A 19113-nucleotide genomic window follows, 5' to 3' on the forward strand; every position below is an offset into this window, starting at 1 on the left:
ATAAGTGCTGTATTGCGCATTTTTAATCCAGTTCTGTCTTTACATTTGATACACTTTTAAAAATAAAGGTTGTTTTTGGCATCAGTGGTTCCATGAAGAACCTTCAACATCCATGGAACATTTCCATTCCACAAAAGGTTCTTTATAGTGGGAACAGATTCTTTAGCTTATTAAAATGTTCTTCACACTCAAGAAAAAATGGTGCTTATCACTGAAAGGTTTTTTGAGGAACCAAAAATGGCATCGCTGCATGCTTTTGGAACCTTCGTTTTTAAGAGTGTACATCAATAAAGAAGTCAAGGACTGAACACGGGATGTAGCATGCAGTGTGGTTATGTGTGGAGTCACATACTACCAGACACGTCAACAGGCACAAACATTCCCCAACCGCTTCATTCTCTCATTAATGTTCTGTACTAGTGTTGAAATTGATTGTTTTTTTGTGGTTATGATTTATAACGTCTGTAAGGGGGTTTGCTGGTATTAGTGAACATTACCTGAAGGCAAACATCCAATCAAGCATAATGAAGTTATGGAGAAATGAAAAAACGAGCAGTGTATTTACATGGACGGTAAAAGGACAGATTCATTAAAGCTAATCGGCGGTCTGTGATGTCCAAACACAGCACTGAGTGAACCGCGGGCCTGAACGAGACTCGTCCTCCTTTACCTGCCATTAACACTTAATTTAATCAGGGAATGATTGCATCTGATTTGATAGAATGTGTTTGACACTCTCTAATAGCCTCCGTAATCAACACGGATAAACTTTACAGCACAAAGCAAATTGGGAGGAATGAACGTGACAGTTATTTTAGTAATGCAGCAACATTGAAAACAAATTAAGATGAGACGATAACTGATTATCCAAAGTCTTTCATTTCTTGACGCCAGTAGATGCAGTAGATTCAGTAGTTGGTGTTATTTATTTAAGGTGACTATACAATAGACTATATACAAATGATTTTCCTTTAGTAACAGAGTTACCCAAGGTTACATGAGCTACTTGAATATTTTCTTTAAAAAAAAAAAAAAAAAGATTTACTTATTTATTTAATTAATTGATTTTTTTTTTTTTTTTTGGAGTGTTAGTGTTGGTATATTATATATTAGACTACTCCAAGAATACCATGTTTTTGTCACGGTACCAGATGGTACACACAAAAAAAGTACCATGATACCACCATAATTACCTTTTAAATACCATACATTTCAGTATCATATCATATCATTACCATCTTTTACCAAAAAAAGTACTGTGGTGGTACCATGGTACAATGATGGTATAATGAAATTCTGTGGTAATTTAAAATATACCTTGGTACTGAAATTCATTCAGTATAATGGTGCTGCCATGGTATATTTGTCAAAAATACCATGTTTTTTGAGTATCATGTGAATAGCATGACATGAATTTCAGTTAAAAGTACCATCAAAAAATATGCAATGGTACTAAAGTCTATGTGCCCAAAAACACGGCACAGCTATGGCACCTTGGCAGAAAACAAACAAATAAATAAATAAAGATGGCATATTGCTTTAGTACATGTGCAGAATTTTTTTTTCTTTTGATACCATGTTATTGGTTTCTTTCCCTGGGAATTAAGCAGAAGCCACATGCAATATGTCTGCGGTTTGATCAGCTCCTGCTTCAGCTTAATCCAGATGCATCCAGACATCATTTAAACGCGCAAACACACACTTTAATATCTACAGCGACTTCCATAATGTGATTTCTGCTGTCTCGCAAACGCATCTAGTTTGCAGACTTTCACTCCCAGCGTCTGATTGAGGAGAATCGCTGGCTGCGCTGGAGAATAAAGCCTGAAGGGTTTGATCATTAGAACTTAAAAGAAAGCGATAAAGGAGTTGATGCGCTGATTTAAGCCGTCGTCTTTGTGTAAAAGGAGTTATACTACTCTTAAAAGCAGCGTCCCAAGTGACTGACGCAATATCCACTGTGCTTTTGTAACAAAGCGCACACGTACGTGTGCTCTGCGGCTTTAAAGTCTAGCTGACTGTTTTTAACGTCCTGATTTATTAAATACTCTCTTGCCCTCACGGCCTCCCCGTCTGACCCCGATTTCGAGGGACGGAAAATCCAACCGGATATACCTCCGGTCCGAGCGAGCCGGGAACCAGAGCGGATCTGTGTCGGCTTGAGAAGCGCGAGCGGATCAGAACCCCTGTCGCGCAGGATGAAAGCCACCACGGGTCGAAGTGTAAAAAGAAGCGATTTCCCTCGTCTTTTGGAGTTGTGAAAGACTCCCCTCCCCGTGTCAGCCACGCTCCCATGAGCCTCCTCTCTCTCTGCGCGCCGGCTCGGGGAGTCACCTCCTTTGCCAGGTACACAACAGGAGCACGGCTCCTCTCTGAGCTGCGCCACGCTCAACTTTTTCAGGGGAAGAAAGGGAAGACGGAAGATTAAAAACAGCCCTGTGATGTGGAGAGCCGAGTCGCCTCCTGAGGATTCCTGGCATAATAATTTAAATGATCAAATGATCCAGAGGAGACTTGTTAGCGCAGAAACAGCCTCCTAGTTGGCCCCATGGGCCCCTCGCTGAGACACATGCATTGCAAAACAGCTCCTCTGTTGTGCTAAAGAATCTCACTTTTATATATATATATATATATATATATACTATTTCTTTTTTGGGTGACTTTTTATGCTCTTCTACTTTGTTGGATTTGTCTAGATAAGTATTTGGGAGCAAGTTAAGCAGCTGAGGTTGGTGGTTTTTAGTGATACGGGTCTGATATGGAGGGAATATTTTGATTCGTTCTGATGTGGGAAATTATGTTTTGGTAACACTTTACGATAAGCTTCCAGTTGTTTACATGAGCTGACAGTGAAAAGCATTTTTTACTCTTAGTTAATGTTCATTTCAACACTTACTAATACACTATTAAAGTGTTAATATTATTTAGTGCTGTCAAACTGCACTATACATGCATGTGCTTGTATTTATATATATATATATATATATATATATATATATACATATATATATATATACATATATATATATATATACATATATATATATATATATATATATATATATATATATATATATATATATATATACATATACACAGTATACACACATATATTATGTAAACAAAAACGTTTATTTTGGATGCGATTAATCGTTTGACAGCACTAATGGACCTGAGATAGATAAATAAATAAATGTTAAAAATAAATAAATAATAATAAATACATTTCTCATTGGTTAATGCATTTTAAGTAATGTTAGCTAATGGGTTCTTTTTGTAAAGTGTTACCAATGCTATTAAATAGGAATGAGACTTTTTAGGTTACTTTAAGGAATTTTACATTTTATCATTATTATTATTTATTTTAAAATAAAAATATTAAACAAAATAAAATTATTATTATTATTATTATTAATCTATTTATTTACTTTTATTATTAATGATAATAAATAATAGTAATAATTTTTATTAGCAATTTTATAATAGTTATATAGATGTATATAGTATAATAGTTTTTCTAACATTATATTAGTCAGTTAAATTAAATAATAACTGTAGAAAGTGTAAGGGTGTTTTCACATTTACTATTGCTCGGTGAAATTTCGCAAGCAAAATCCGAGTTTCGCGTGAGGACAATAAAAGTTCCCCGCGCAGATCGTGTTCGTCTTCAAGTAAGTTGCACAAATCCGTTCAAACCACGTTGACCAGAAAGCTGGTTAATTTAACAGTGATCTCTGTGTGAGAAGTGCTTCATGAATTGCTACACTATTGACCTTAGGCAAGGTAACGCCATATTTGATATTGACAGGAATGAAAGCGAGGCTGTGAGGGACTGAAGTACAGTGTGTTCAATGAATTGAACTGATTGTTCAGCTGATGAAACGTCTTTCGGGAAGAAACTTTCAGTAGACAAAAATTCCATAAAGCAGTTATGTTGTGAGTTATGAAAATGATGTGATCTAAGGCCTTTTTGCATTGTGTGTCATTATAAAGACCTTTTTTATAATGCCTTTTTTTCCCCATCCGTGTTAAATTCAATATGGCATCTAACCTAAGGTCTATTGACAACGGACCTTTTTTGCCCTCAAAATTTTGCTGAGTTTTCTCAAATGCGACTCTGCACAAATGTAGCTTTGTATCTCTTTATGTGTGTGTGTACAGATCCGGCTCCGCTGCTGCAGGCCACTCAGGAGCGTCTGGCAGAACTTCAGCGTTCGGCTCCTGACGGTGACGCTCTGCTCACAGAAATCTCAGCGCACCGGAGAAAACACCTGGAGTGCCTTGACAAAGCAGGTCAGAGTCTAAAACACACCAGAAACTGTAACAATATGGCAATATAATAATATGCTCTCAAATACACACACATTGTTCTCTACACTGAAAACAACTGCTGAGAAGCAATTCTTCACTCACATTGTAAATATTACAAAGAAACAGCAAAGAAACGGCAATTAACACATTGAATTAATCTTTAAATATTCCAAATACAAAGACTAAAATAGTATTCTATTTTCTTGTAAAACATACCCCAATAATACCCGCAATAATAAACTTAATTTAAATTTAAATTTAAATTTGATTGACGTCTAATATAAATCACATTAATCATAAAAAACAGACAAAACAACATAACCCTAAACAAAAAAATTGCAATTTTAGAATAAAATAAATACTTAAATTCAATTAATCCCTTTTCACTTTAAATCTGCCCTCATGGAGTTATTTTTTTTTTTTTTTCAACCATTTTATCCATGAAAATAAATGAATAAATAAAAATTCTGTCACTCTAATATGCTGATTTGCTGCTCAAGAAACATTTCATATTATTATCAGTGTTCTGCTTCAAACCGTGACCCATTTATGATTATTTGGTGAAAATTCTAAATTGCATCATTTATTTAAAATATAAATCTTTCGTAATAGATTACAATTACAAAATGACAAAAGTCTTTACTGTCACATTTGATCAATATAATGCATCATTGCTGAATTAAAGTATTAATTTCTTTCCAAAAAAAAACCCAACCTCTTATTGACCCCAAACTTTTGACCGGTATTGTAGCTTTATAATGAGAAATAAAATCTTATCTCAACACCAACTGTTGCACTTGTTATTCCAAAGAGAAAGTGGACTGGTTACAATGTAATTAATTGTGTTTAGAACACACAGAGGAGGAGGGGCCTATATCCGTGGAGACGGGGGAGGCGTCGTCACTGCCGCCCCACATGATGACACCAAACAGCACACAGAATGTCCAGGATGGAGACGCCCCGCTCCAGAATCACCAGGACCCACAGGAAGGGTGCGTGACCCACTGGAAGATTCCACACAAAACGTGCTGCATACTGTATGCTCTGTATCTATATATCTGTGTCTAGTTCAGTGAGTGCTGTTCATATGCACACATATATAAAATAAATAAAAAATGCAATTATGACTCGTTTCCACTCAGCGGTACAGTACACAATTATGTCCGTTTCCATTGTCAGAAGTTGTGAATGGTACCAAAATAGCGAACCATACCATACCACTTTTTTGGTACCCTTTCGTTGGGGTACCTAGCACAGGAAAGGGTACCAAAAGGGTGGAGCTAAACTCACTGCAGAAGTTGATTGGTTTACTAGAATCGTCACTTTTGCGTGATACAAGGGGATAAAGCTTCCCCTTCACTCGTTCTGCTTATTACATCAGAGTGCGCAAACACACACAAAAAAAATAACAGTGTATTTTATACTTTTATATTTTCACACCGTTTCTGAATGTGTGTTCTTGTCTGTTCTTGTGGACTTGCGAAACGTCATTGCCCAAAACCTGTGTAATTTTCAAAATATTACTGTTATTCTATCATGAAATGTAGTTTTAAGAGTTTTTCAGGCGAGAATGTAGTTGATTAAAACTCAAATCTGCGGTTTATTTATAAAGATATGGCGCCTATTTGAAAATTTGCTATGTCGATTTCGAAGCTCCAGGCGGTCAGTGCTCATGTATCCGCCTCGAGCAGCTGGTCCCTCCGACATTTGCCGCTGGCTCTGATGTCTCTGTAGTGATTATATAATGAATCTATTATTTGTTCCTGGTCATATCGTTTTGACTGAGCACAAAGTTTAACTTTATATTTATTTTTAATTTTACTGTAGTAACTTAATCAGCGGTGACTTTCCAGAGATCCATTCAAGGGCTTCCTAATTTCTCAGCGGGGTTTCAGTCACTTCCTGTTCTGATCTCTCTGCTGTCTCGCCGTTTCCACAGGGAGGAACATGAATCAGACGTTTTGCTGCCTGTCAGACTCGGCCAGGCTGAGGACCGGATCAAAGCGCTTCAGTCATGTAAGATCTGTATCAAACAGTGAGGTCATCCGAGGCTTGATATGAGGTCAGAGGTCAATAATGGTGGACGTTTCTCTGTCTCACAGCGCTCAACTCGGCCCGAACGGAGCTGCAGGAACTGAGGTGTAAATACGACAAAGAAATGGCGGAAAAGTAAGACACTTATTCAGCGTGGCCATATAATGCTGATGTTTGTTGTGTTGCTGGCTTTTGTATTCTCTGATGTTAATTTCCTGTTTCTGTGATTTCATCTCAAGCTACATGTTTGTTTTGTCATCGCAAACAACAGAAACAGAGCATCTTTCTTCCCTTCTGTTACGGTGACTTGCTGGTTTACTCACACAAAACCTACTTGTCCATTCAACTCTCATCCAAAATTGAACCTCTCTGACCCTAGTTAAAGGCTGAAAGTTAGTTCTCTACCCGACCTGAGCTTGAACACTCTTCAACACTTTTTATGCATAACCAGCTGACAAGTGTCCAAAATCCCTCTAAAACCCTTAAAACAGACCCTCAAAACTGTTACTGTAGCTGTTTTTTTTTCCTTAGCAGGGTTGAATTGGGTTTCTACAGTTTGTAATTAAAATTATAATAAATTAATTTTATAATATTAATACATTTGTATTAATAATACATTTTTATTAATATTTTTTTTTGACCTCATATGCATGTTTAATTCAGTGAGTTGTCAGCAATAATTATTTTTATATAATTTTCTGTTTATTTTTTATATTATTTCTAAATAATATTTGAAATGATAAAAATGTCAATATAAATATGAAAAAAAATATATAATATAAATGAAACCAAAACAAATTTAAAAATGTTACATAAAATATATAATATAATTTATTATTTTTATTTTTTTTTTATTATTATTTTTTAAATTTTAGTGCAACTCATTTTGTGGGTATATGCACACGTTTGAGAACTTTTTTTTTTATTCAATTCAGATTTGGTCAATGTTTGTCACTGTTAGGTTGAGTCATGAATTAGGCCTATAAATGTTTTTTTAATTATAATTTTGTATCACATTTCAATTTAAGTTTGCGTAAAAACAAAAAGGAACTATGCAGATTTTTGGTCACAGTCGAGTGCATTGCATTATGGAATACGGCAACCTTCCAGTCTCTCTCTTGAAACCAACACGGAAGTGACTTACTGTAAACTGCAATTCATCGACTGGCCGCTGGAGACTGGGTCCAAAAGGGAGTCAGTCCCATAGACCCCCCAAATTAAAATGCTCAACTTTACAGCAGAAAAAATGTGTTTATAGCCTGGTACAAAAAGAGGTTTTGGTCTGTATAGCTAATTTTGTCCTTCATGACAATTGCACAATTTCTGCCTAATTAAGGGCGTGGCCACTTGAGTGACAGCTGCTGTCACCACTGTCGAGCTAGGCAGGCCTGGTTTCATCAACCAGCTCTACCCACGTCCCACCTTTTTGCCCATTTTTGATTACCTGGGAGTGATGCGCAGTGACACGCTGCCAAAATGGCAATGACTGGCTCCGCCCACTTTGAACTTCAAAAACACTCTTCAGAGGTTTCTGGGTGGGTGATGTCATGGACACTACGCCCATGTTTTTATGTAGTCTATGACCTCACCTATTGTCACACGGTTATGTAATAACATTTATGTTTTTAGCTGATTCTTTTAACCATAACGACTTAAAAAACAGGATCTTTTAGTCCAAAAACCAACAATGTTCATAATAATCAATGCCAGGTTTAATAGACTAGAAACTAGATTAGGAAGCAACCTAGAAAAGAGAAGAAATGCACAATTTTTTTACAGTACATACTTCATATTTGGCATTTTTACATACTACAGAAGTTAGTATGAGTAGTATGCTAATTGGTCTTAAAGTGCCCTGTTATGGGTAATGAAAGGTTCATATTTTGGTTTTGGGAGTCACCAACAACAGGTTGACATGCATGCAAGGTCAAAAAACACTTTCATTTTCTTATAATATGCATTTATTTTTATATTACTTGCTCAATGACTCCCAAACGATTAATTTTTCCAAACCCCTCCTTTGCGTGACACTAATCTGTGGTGATTGGTCTGATTGGTCTCATTTTCATTTCATCTCACCTGTAATGCCTGATAAAGCAGTGTTTGTGAGCGCAGTGCTGCTTTGTGTACAGTGTTACAGGGGAAACCGCTATTTTTACCGCTCCAAAAGCAGCAGCTAGTGGCAAAGAATGAATTTGCATTTTCATTCAGACCAACCCGAGAAACGACTCGTTTCAATTATTCAGAGTCGACTCTTTCTTTTGAGAGACAATAACTTTATACACGGTGCACTTTCAGATTTAAAACTTTGTGTTATTTAGATTTAAAGATTTAAAACTTTGCGCTAACGGATGTTTTCATTCACTTAGAGCTGTGTTACACACTGCACGAAAGGTAATTGTGACCCTGGAGCACAAAAGCAGTCTTAAGTCGCTGGGGTATATTTGTAGCAATAATAGCCAAAATACATTGTATGGGTCAAAATTATCTATTTTTCCTTTATGCCAAAAATCATTAGGACATAAAGTAAAGATCATGTTGCATGAAGATATTTTGTACATTTTTCAAACCTAAATATTTCAAAACTTCATTTTTGATTAGTAATATGCATTGCTAAGAACTTCATTTGGACAACTTTAAAGGTGATTTTCTCAATATTTAGATTTTTTTTGCTCCCTCAGATTCCAGATTTTCAAATAGTTGAATCTCAGACAAATATTGTCCGATCCCAACAAACCATACATCAATGTAAAGCGTATTTATTCAGCTTTCAGATGTTGTATAGATCTCAATTTCTGAAAATTGACCCTTATGACTGGTTTTGTGGTCCAAGGTCACAATTTTCAAAAATCCATAATAGGGGCACTTTAAAGTTTACATTATCTGTCAGGTCACAAGAGTCACAAGGTTTATTTTCGGCACTTTTGGTCAACTTAATGCTCTTTCAAATCTGTCTGTGTTTAACCGTCCACTGAAAAGCTTTTAATAGATTTGTCCCGTAAAGCTCATCACAATCGTCTATGTTGCTAGATTACAGCTCGAGTAAATCTGGTCCTGTTCTGATAGACAGACAGTTTTCATTCAGTTCAGATCAAGAGGATATTTCAGTTTCTGCTCAGCTGACAGATGTCCGTTCGGTTCTCCTTCTGCAGCCGCCGATGATACGACTGCATTCTGGATCTCGACTCAGACAGGCGGCAGACGGAGAAACTCAAAGGCCCATGTGGCTGGCGAGTGCTCTGAACGGTCCTCTCCTCAGACTAAATTTCTCTGATTGTGCTCTTAAAGCAAACCTCGTCTAATTGAGAAGGTATCTTTGTTTAGTGCAACCTCAGAGACTCACGTTTAATCAATCTTTCACTCCTCTTTATTCCGCTGCCTCTCCACCTTTTGAAAATCAACTCCCTTGATGGCTGAGAGGAAACTGTTGAACTTCAAACAAACCTTATGAATAATCTCCCCGAGACACTATTCAAATGAGAGTTCTCTGATTGTGCCGAGCGTGAGCGCGCGAGTGTGGGCATGTTGGGATACGATGATGCCGAACGCAGCGCTAGATAAGATATGACTCACTCGACTCTAATGAAAGCAAACCTTGCATTTTACTGACTTCAGTGACTCCCTTAAGAACTTCTGAACTTGTGTTCATTTCTGTATTTCTTCTGTTTGTGCTTTACGAGGTTTCTCTGGAGAAAAGGACACGTTTTAGGCAGATGTATGTGTAAATACTGGAGAAGCTTATCCTTTGCATTTGGAGGTTTTTGGTATTGTTTCTGCACTGTGATGTTGATGCCAATGCATTTAGCAGTGTGTAATATTCTCGTCTAACAAAAGTGTTTCCTGAAATTCAGTGATGGTGAAAGAAACACTGATTCACATCTTTCTATTGCATCGTCTTCGCTTGCTGCACTCAAAAAAGATGCATCACAACCAGCGTAGTCTGATTAAACTCTTACCCTGCGCCCCTATTTTTGAGCATTTGGGGAAAAACGACAACCAAATAAAATGTCTGTAGCTCTTGAACCCTAAGGCCTATATTTAAAAATCTGGTATTGTTTAAAACTAGACACTTGAACCTTTGTTACTCTAGAGTCATAATATCTAGTCCAATCTTAGAAGGAGGTTTTTATTATTGAATCACTCAAGTAACCTGTTTGAATCAGTCTGATGAATCGTTCACACAATGAATTCATAAATGACTCACTGAAGTCTTTCCTTTCAGTCGTGTCACACTAAAAATCAGGCAAAATCTTACTTACTGTGGTTTGTATGTTTAAGATTTAATTACACATGACAAAATACAAAGTTTTTAAATACATTTTTAGAAATGTATACATTCAATGTAATCAAATGTATAATTGTAATATTTTCATATATGTACATAATCTAATATTATATAATATATAATTCTGTAATATTGTACATGTACATAAAATTTCACTAAACACTAGGCTATTTTTGTAGTTAGCTCTTACATTTTTTCTTTTAATTAAATGTAATTGAATATTTATTTACACCAAAAACATTATTAAACACAAAATATATTTTTTTATAAGCACACTGTTCTAGTTTTATTAATATTTTGAATTAGTTCTTATTTTAATATTTAACATTTTTGTTTTTGTTATTTTAATTAGTTTTTGTGTTTATATATACATACATACACACACACACACACACACACACACACACACATATATATATATATATATATATATATATTATTTTAGCTTTAGTTGTTTAGTTAAGTTTATTTAAATGAACATAAGAAATATTGCTTTGGCAACTTGCTGAAATAAAGTTTAAGTTTATTTTATTTTATATTATTTTATTACAGTTAACGTTTATTTTATTTTGAGTAGCAAAAATTTATTTATTTATTTATTTTTTAACTATAATGACCACATCGAGGCTATGGTAACTAGCTAATAGCTATGCTAGTTAACTTTCGCAAACTTAATGTAGTAAACTACTTGTTTAAATGCTGTATTTATTGTTATTTAATCCTTTTTGTCGCTTGGCGAACTCATTTCAGAACAACTTTCCTACTAAACATGGCACTCTGTGTGTAATTGCATGTGAGCATTAAACGTGATGTTTAACGCGAGGTTTGTGTCTTCCAGAGTGGAGGAGATGGGCGCGCTAATGGCGAACCTGGGGAAGGCCAACCAGGTGAGTGCGGTGCCCTCCTCTCAGCCTCTGATTGAGACGCCGCGTCGCCAAGATAATCACCTTCGTAATCAAGCTTTGAGTTTAATTATACGCCCCTGCAGCCCCTCTTCCTCCCCCACCACCCTCCTCGTCCTCGCTCTCGCAGGCCCGTGATTAGCCAGCACTCTTTCCCATGGTGCCGTGCGAGCAGCGGAGGACAGGAGAGAGAGAGATGGATGCTGAGAGATGAGAGCGATGTGGCGAACGAGGAGGGCTGTTAGTTATCTCATTGCGCTGATTGCTTCCTTTTTTTCCACTGTGATTTGCTTTTTCTCCCTTCGCCAGCAGCTCTTAGATAAATGATTCGAAAATGAGTCATTAATTAGCAGGCCGAGTGTGACAGAGCAGGTAAACAGTTTGAGAAGAAAGTGCCTGCAAGTAAACACGAGCCTCAGCAGAACGCTGTTTTACCCGCGGATGTTGCGCGGCACCTGTAAATCTCCTCTGATTGGGCTTTCGAGGGCGTTCTTGTTCCGGTCGGCCTGATTGTTCATTTGATTCTGGATCTCTGGGAACGTTTGGCCCTGATTTGTATTGATGCTCCAACTGCCTTCCCAGGATTTTACTGCACGCCGTCCTAAACCTAAACAGTCTGCTATATATATGGCTGAAAAAACACTTCGGCACCAGGGTGGTTATAGAAACTATGTCCCATAAAAACATCAAATAAAATTAAATATTTTTATTAACTTATTTTATTAACTAGTTTCTCATTTTAATTTACTATAATATATAGATATTAAAAATGATAAAAACTTTAGCTAAAATTTATATGAAAATGGAAAAAAAACATACAGTCTGCAATAAAAGTGGCCAAAAACACATATGACATCAGGGTTATTATAGTTAACTAAAACTACAAACTTATATATTTTTAATTATTTTAACTAGTTTCTGATTTTAATTTATTTTAACTTGACATATGACAAGAACAAACTAAAACTGAAGAAAACAAATAATAAAAATGACAAAATGACACCAATAAATTACTAAAATCCTAGCTAAAATTCAAACTAAATTAAAAATGCTAAAAAAAAAAAATCTAAATATTAAAAAAAAACAACAACAATACAATCTGCAATAAAAGTAACCGAAAAAATACCTTTATGGCACCAGGGTTATTATAGGTGTATTCAATTAAAACCACAACCATAAAGCAAATTAAATAAAATTGGTTTAAATGTCAATAAAATAATATATTTAAAACGTATTTCATTTCAGCTAGTTTGCCATTTTAATTTAGCTTGATATGCCATATGATAATGATTGAGAGATGAACAAATAAACATTTCTCAAAAGCCTGATGATCATATTTGATACTCACATTTAACATGATTTTTCTAAAAAAAAAAAAAAAAGATATCTGGATAATCAAGTAAACCTGTTTCAGTCCAGTAAGTGTTCATCTTGAAATATTACTAACAATATCAAAGTTATTCTAATGTTTATAAAAAAAGATTTGACAGTAAAAAGACACACAAAGCACAAGCCAACATTTGTACAATTACACTAAAAGGCCTTTTACTTGGAAAAAAATGCCTAAACGATCAATCAGACGACAGAAGGCATGGAGTAGATTGTGTTTGTGCAAAGTTTGGATCGTTTTGTTCATTTAGGGACCTTTGAAATTTGCGTATTAACGCCTAAATAAACTGTTCCATTTCTGACTATTATTTCACATGCTTTAAGTGTGGCGCAAGTGTCTAAATGTTTTTGGGGTCACTGCACACACAGGCTCTAAAGTTTTTCGAACTTGTGTGTTTGATGGCAGAGAGCGGATCTGGCCCAGAGGGAGGTGGAGAAGCTGAGGGAGCAGCTCACCAGCACTTCTAAAGGGACCGGCCCATCAGAGGAGCGACCCAAGGAGGTAAGAATGACTCTCTCTTTTAGATGAAAGCCGGGCGATTGCAAATTGCCACTTTAACACGTCCAGTCTGCAGTGGGAGGAAATTATCAGTTGCTCCCACACCACTGGAACTTCATTAGTGGCTCTTTGAGGCACTGTGATTACAGGAAGCCAGCGAGCAGGAGCAGATTTTAAAGTTGAAAAGACTCCCCGTCCCCCTGATCTCCCTTCATTTGCCGTCTCAGGAGAGGGAGCGCGAGCGAGACGAGACCTCGCTGTCCCGGCTGGAGGCGGTGCTGTTCTCCAAGGACAGAGAGATCCTGCGACTGCTCGAGAACGTCCAGAGACTCCAGTTCACCTTACAGGAAGTCCAGGACTCCTCGGCCAATCAGATCGCAGAGCTGGAGCGGCAGCTGGCCTATAAGTCAGAAGCTATAGAGGTGAGAGCCGTAATACGAGGTCAGGATGTTATAGTTCAAAAGCATGTAATGTAACTCGATAATCACGGTTGCAGATTTTTTTTTAAAGCGGCACACGTACATATTTTCACATATTTTTGGTTGATTTGAATATGCTTTCAGCTGCTAATAAGAGTGTGATGTGTATTTGCATATATGCATAGTATTCGCAGCTCCATTTAACACATTTTACCATGTTTACGTTTGCTTTTATCCAAAGCAACTTACACTGCATCCAAAAATCCAGAGATTCCAGCACTTTTGTAAAAGAGAGAAAAAACAACATTAACAAACATAAACTTGTCAACTGTTTTTAATTTTCACTAAGGATGCATAAAATTTATCAAAATATGTATCAGTGAGATTTTTGCTTAGAAAATAAGACACTTATTCAGTTAAACACTGATCAAACAATGAAAGGAAATACATTTATAATGTATAATATACATTTCAAATAAATGCTGTACTTTTTAAACTGTCTACTCATATCAAATAATCAGTTAAAATAAAATAAAAATGACAGTTTCCACCAAAATATGAAGTAGCACAACTGTTCTCAGCATTGATAATCATCAGAAATGTTTCTTGAACAGCAGATCAGCATATTAGAATGATTTCTGAAGGATCATGTGAGTAATCATGCGGAAAATTCAGCTTTTATCACAGGAATAAATTAAATTTTAAAACACATTCAAATAGAAAACCTTTATTATAAAACTAAATAATATTTCACTATATTGGTGATTTTACTGTATTTTTGATCAAATAAATGCAGCCTTGGTGAGACTTCTTTCAAAAACACCAAATCTTACCAACCCCAAACTTCTGAGCAGTAGTGTTTGTTTAAAGCATCATTTTGATGAAGAAACCAAGCAAATCAGTCTTACTCCACTTTGGTTATGTTTCCATCTGTTGTCTTTCTGGACTGTAGTGATTAATCAATGACCCATAATTAACATCTTGATTTGTGTCTTCACAGACCCTGGAGGCCAAAATACAGTCCCAGATGGATTATGAAGAGATCAAAACAGAACTCAGGTGAGGTTTTGCTGGAGCACATGCTATAAAGGTGATGTACGATGATGGTGATGTTAACGTATGGTCGTGTCCCCTGCAGCATCCTGAAAGCCATGAAACTGGCATCAGCCAATGGAAGTTCATCCCAGGTGAGTGAAGCAAGAGCTGTAGGGTTGTTTAACAGTCCTGCGTTATATTGACATACGGTTACGGACCCTCTGAAATAAAAGACAAATAAAGTTCTCCAGAAAAAAACAGTTGCCTGCATCTGTCAATGAGGAAACGCCACAGCGATCCGTGTGAACGCCTCACTAGCATCATCCATAATGTAGATCTGCATCGATCACGAGAGTTTAACTGCCCTGTGGTGTGTGTGTGTGTGTGTGTGTGTGTGTGTGTGTGTGTGTGTGTGCAGGAATCGGCCAAAACCGCGGAGGCTCTGCTGCTGGACAAAGAAGCCTTTCTGCCCTCTCACAAATTTCTTGTGGATAAAGTCAGAGTGTTACACAACAGCAGTAAGTATGTGTCTGTTTACGTTCACAAATATGCCATTAAACGTTTCCCTTCTGTCTTTCAAGTGAAATAAACTAAAACCATAAAAACAACACTTCCTTGGAGTACCATGTAAATACCACGGTACATGAATATGTTATTCATTTAGAGTCATGATATATGGTACTATGGTAGAAACATATTGACATCATCACTGTACCATGGTACTGCCACAGTATTTTAAGGGAAATACGGCTAAACATTTTATGTGGGAAATATGTTGTATAAAAATGCTAAATAAACTGTATCGATGAGATATATATATATATATATATATATAGTTTTTATTCTATTTTTGTCTATGTATATACTTTTTAATTCTATATTGTATTTCAATTATACTAATAATTCAATGAAATCTGATTATTAATTTAAAATTAAATTCATATCAAAATTATATTTTTACATAAGTATTTAATAATGCTAAACTGTATAAATGAGTATTTAATAATATTTTATTTTTACTTTATTTAGTAGCTGTGAAAAACATTTCTGTCTCATCAGCAGCTTTTAATATGGCTCACCATGTCAGATTTTAAAGCCATAATTATCAGTTTTATCAAGCAAACATGTATTTTCTCTCTCTGTCTAAGACGAGGGTCACTCTGAGGACTCCAGTAAGGACGTGAGTCGCCCGGCGGGGTCGTATTCCTCTCCTCCAGGAACACTGCCCATAGATGGCCGCATTTCCTCCAGCCCGGGACCGCCCACCACTGACACGCCTTCCTCCATTCACGAACTGCCCCGCCCCTTCTCAGTGTCACCCTTCTCGGGCGAGAAGCTTCCCGGAGATCAGCTCCTGCAGAAGCAACTCCTGTCTCCGCTCTTCAAGAAAGACGCTAGCTCCATCATGGCATTCCCCACCGCCCTCTACGCTGCCAAAGCGGCCCTCATGTCAACCAATCAGAACGCCTCAATGCCTATCACCATGGAGACAGGCATGCCAAGCGACCAATCGGAGAGTGGAAGCTCGGGGGGAGGAGACGACGATCAGTTGGACACGGCAGAAATTGCGTTTCAGGTCAAAGACCAGCTGCTGAAACACAACATCGGTCAGCGTGTGTTCGGCCACTATGTGCTGGGCCTCTCGCAGGGCTCAGTCAGCGAGATCCTGGCTCGACCCAAACCCTGGAGGAAGCTCACCGTCAAGGGCAAAGAGCCTTTCATCAAAATGAAGCAGTTCCTGTCGGATGAGCAAAACATCCTGGCATTACGCACCATTCAGGTTCGCCAGAGAGGTGAGTGGACCGAACCAACCCTTATATATGTATATATACACTCACCTAAAGGATTATTAGGAACACCTGTTCAATTTCTCATTAATGCAATTATCTAATCAACCAATCACATGGCAGTTGCTTCAATGCATTTAGGGGTGTGGTCCTGGTCAAGACAATCTCCTGAACTCCAAACTGAATGTCAGAATGGGAAAGAAAGGTGATTTTAAGCAATTTTGAGCGTGGCATGGTTCTTGGTGCCAGACGGGCCGGTCTGAGTATTTCACAATCTGCTCAGTTACTGGGATTTTCACACACAACCATTTCTAGGGTTTACAAAGAATGGTGTGAAAACGGAAAAACATCCAGTATGCGGCAGTCCTGTGGGCGAAAATGCCTTGTTGATGCTAGAGGTCAGAGGAGAATGGGCCGACTGATTCAAGCTGATAGAAGAGCAACTTTGACTGAAATAACCACTCGTTACAACCGAGGTATGCAGCAAAGCATTTGTGAAGCCACAACACGCACAACCTTGAGGCGGATGGGCTACAACAGCAGAAGACCCCACCGGTTACCACTCATCTCCACTACAATTAGGAAAAAGAGGCTACAATTTGCACGAGGCTACAATTTGCACGAGCTCACCAAAATTGGACGGTTGAAGACTGGAAAAATGTTGCCTGGTCTGATGAGTCTCGATTTCTGTTGAGACATTCAGATGGTAGAGTCAGAATTTGGCGTAAACAGAATGAGAACATGGATCCATCATGCCTTGTTACCACTGTGCAGGCTGGTGGTGGTGGTGTAATGGTGTGGGGGATGTTTTCTTGGCACACTTTAGGCCCCTTAGTGCCAATTGGGCATCGTTTAAATGCCACGGCCTACCTGAGCATTGTTTCTGACCATGTCCATCCCTTTATGACCACCATGTACCCATCCTCTGATGGCTACTTCCAGCAGGATAATGCACCATGTCACAAAGCTCGAATCATTTCAAATTGGTTTCTTGAACATGACAATGAGTTCACTGTACTAAAATGGCCCCCACAGTCACCAGATCTCAACCCAATAGAGCATCTTTGGGATGTGGTGGAACGGGAGCTTCGTGCCCTGGATGTGCATCCCACAAATCTCCATCAACTGCAAGATGCTATCCTATCAATATGGGCCAACATTTCTAAAGAATGCTTTCAGCACCTTGTTGAATCAATGCCACGTAGAATTAAGGCAGTTCTGAAGGCGAAAGGGGGTCAAACACAGTATTAGTATGGTGTTCCTAATAATCCTTTAGGTGAGTGTACAATCAAGCCCAAAATTATTCAGACACCTTCAACATTTCTCACATTATCACAGTTTATTCGCTATAGTTTAGAAAAATGGTAATAAAATGACTATCTCAGAGTTAAACTCTGTCAGAACAAATTCAACTTGATAAAGTCAGATAACTTGGTCAGAAAAACATGGTCAGGTCAAAGTGTCAAATCAAATTTTGGGGTATAATATGTCACAGTTTACTTTATTTTGCTATCCTCACTTACATAAATGAACTATAGTGTCCTGCACCCACTAGTAAAAAATATCAAAAAATTATATCTGATGTCTGAATCATTTTTGATTTGACTGTATGTATATATAGTTTTTATTCTATTTTTCTATTTGTATTTATTAAAAATAAAGATTATTATTAAATTAAATAATTTTGCTGTAAGTATATATATATATATAGAGAGAGAGAGAGAGCATGAGTTTTATTCTATATTTAATTTTGATAGTAATAATTTAATAAAATTATTAAAATATTATATAAATTATTAATTTAAATTAAAATTAATGATCAAAATGAAATACTACCTTTACAAAAAAATGATTGAAGTTAAATATTCGCTAGACTATATACAGTATATATATATAAATTTTAATATTTTACATATAAATGCAAATTAAAATATAAAATAATTAATAATTGATTTTACATACATTTTACCAAACAATACATGACAATATAGCAGAACATTTTATGAGATAAAACATTTTAATAATGCTGTAAGTTAATAAACTGCATAAATTGTCTTCTGATATATTTTATAAAACAATTATGTATTTTATAAAATAATATAATGTTTTTATAATATTTTTACATATATGATATTTTAACTAAAGCCAGGTCAAATATATTAAAATGTATATATGATAGTATTTTTGTTGGATAAATTTGATGGATGTATGTATATTTTTTATAGCGCAAAATATCTTCTTGGAGCAGCATCCTTATTGGTCCTATAGACAACATTAGTATTAACCAATCAGATTTTAGAGTGAGGGGTAATTTTGAGCTACAGTAAATACAATAATAATGTATTAATTTTAAATCACAACAAATACTACTGTGATATATGAATATTTTACAATTTAAATAATAATTAAACATATTTTCTTATTCACAATATCATCTTCATGGTAAAAATAA

General features: G+C 36.4%; 1 protein-coding gene across 1 annotated transcript in view; it reads left to right on the plus strand.

Moving 5' to 3' along the window:
* The window catches only part of cux2b (cut-like homeobox 2b), a gene marked incomplete at its 5' end in the record, with an annotated part of 163697 nt that overhangs the window by 128204 nt on the left and 16380 nt on the right, over positions 1-19113 (plus strand). Inside the window, 11 exons of the mRNA XM_079382941.1 lie at positions 4162-4293; positions 5162-5303; positions 6251-6327; positions 6414-6480; positions 11469-11517; positions 13328-13423; positions 13648-13842; positions 14840-14898; positions 14978-15026; positions 15293-15392; positions 16023-16667. Of these exons, the coding sequence (XP_079239067.1) occupies positions 4162-4293; positions 5162-5303; positions 6251-6327; positions 6414-6480; positions 11469-11517; positions 13328-13423; positions 13648-13842; positions 14840-14898; positions 14978-15026; positions 15293-15392; positions 16023-16667 (1611 nt within the window). The remainder of the gene's footprint in view (positions 1-4161; positions 4294-5161; positions 5304-6250; positions 6328-6413; positions 6481-11468; positions 11518-13327; positions 13424-13647; positions 13843-14839; positions 14899-14977; positions 15027-15292; positions 15393-16022; positions 16668-19113) is intronic.

This window comes from Barbus barbus (genome assembly GCF_936440315.1).
Source record: "Barbus barbus genome assembly, chromosome: 28".
NCBI lineage: Eukaryota > Metazoa > Chordata > Actinopteri > Cypriniformes > Cyprinidae > Barbus > Barbus barbus.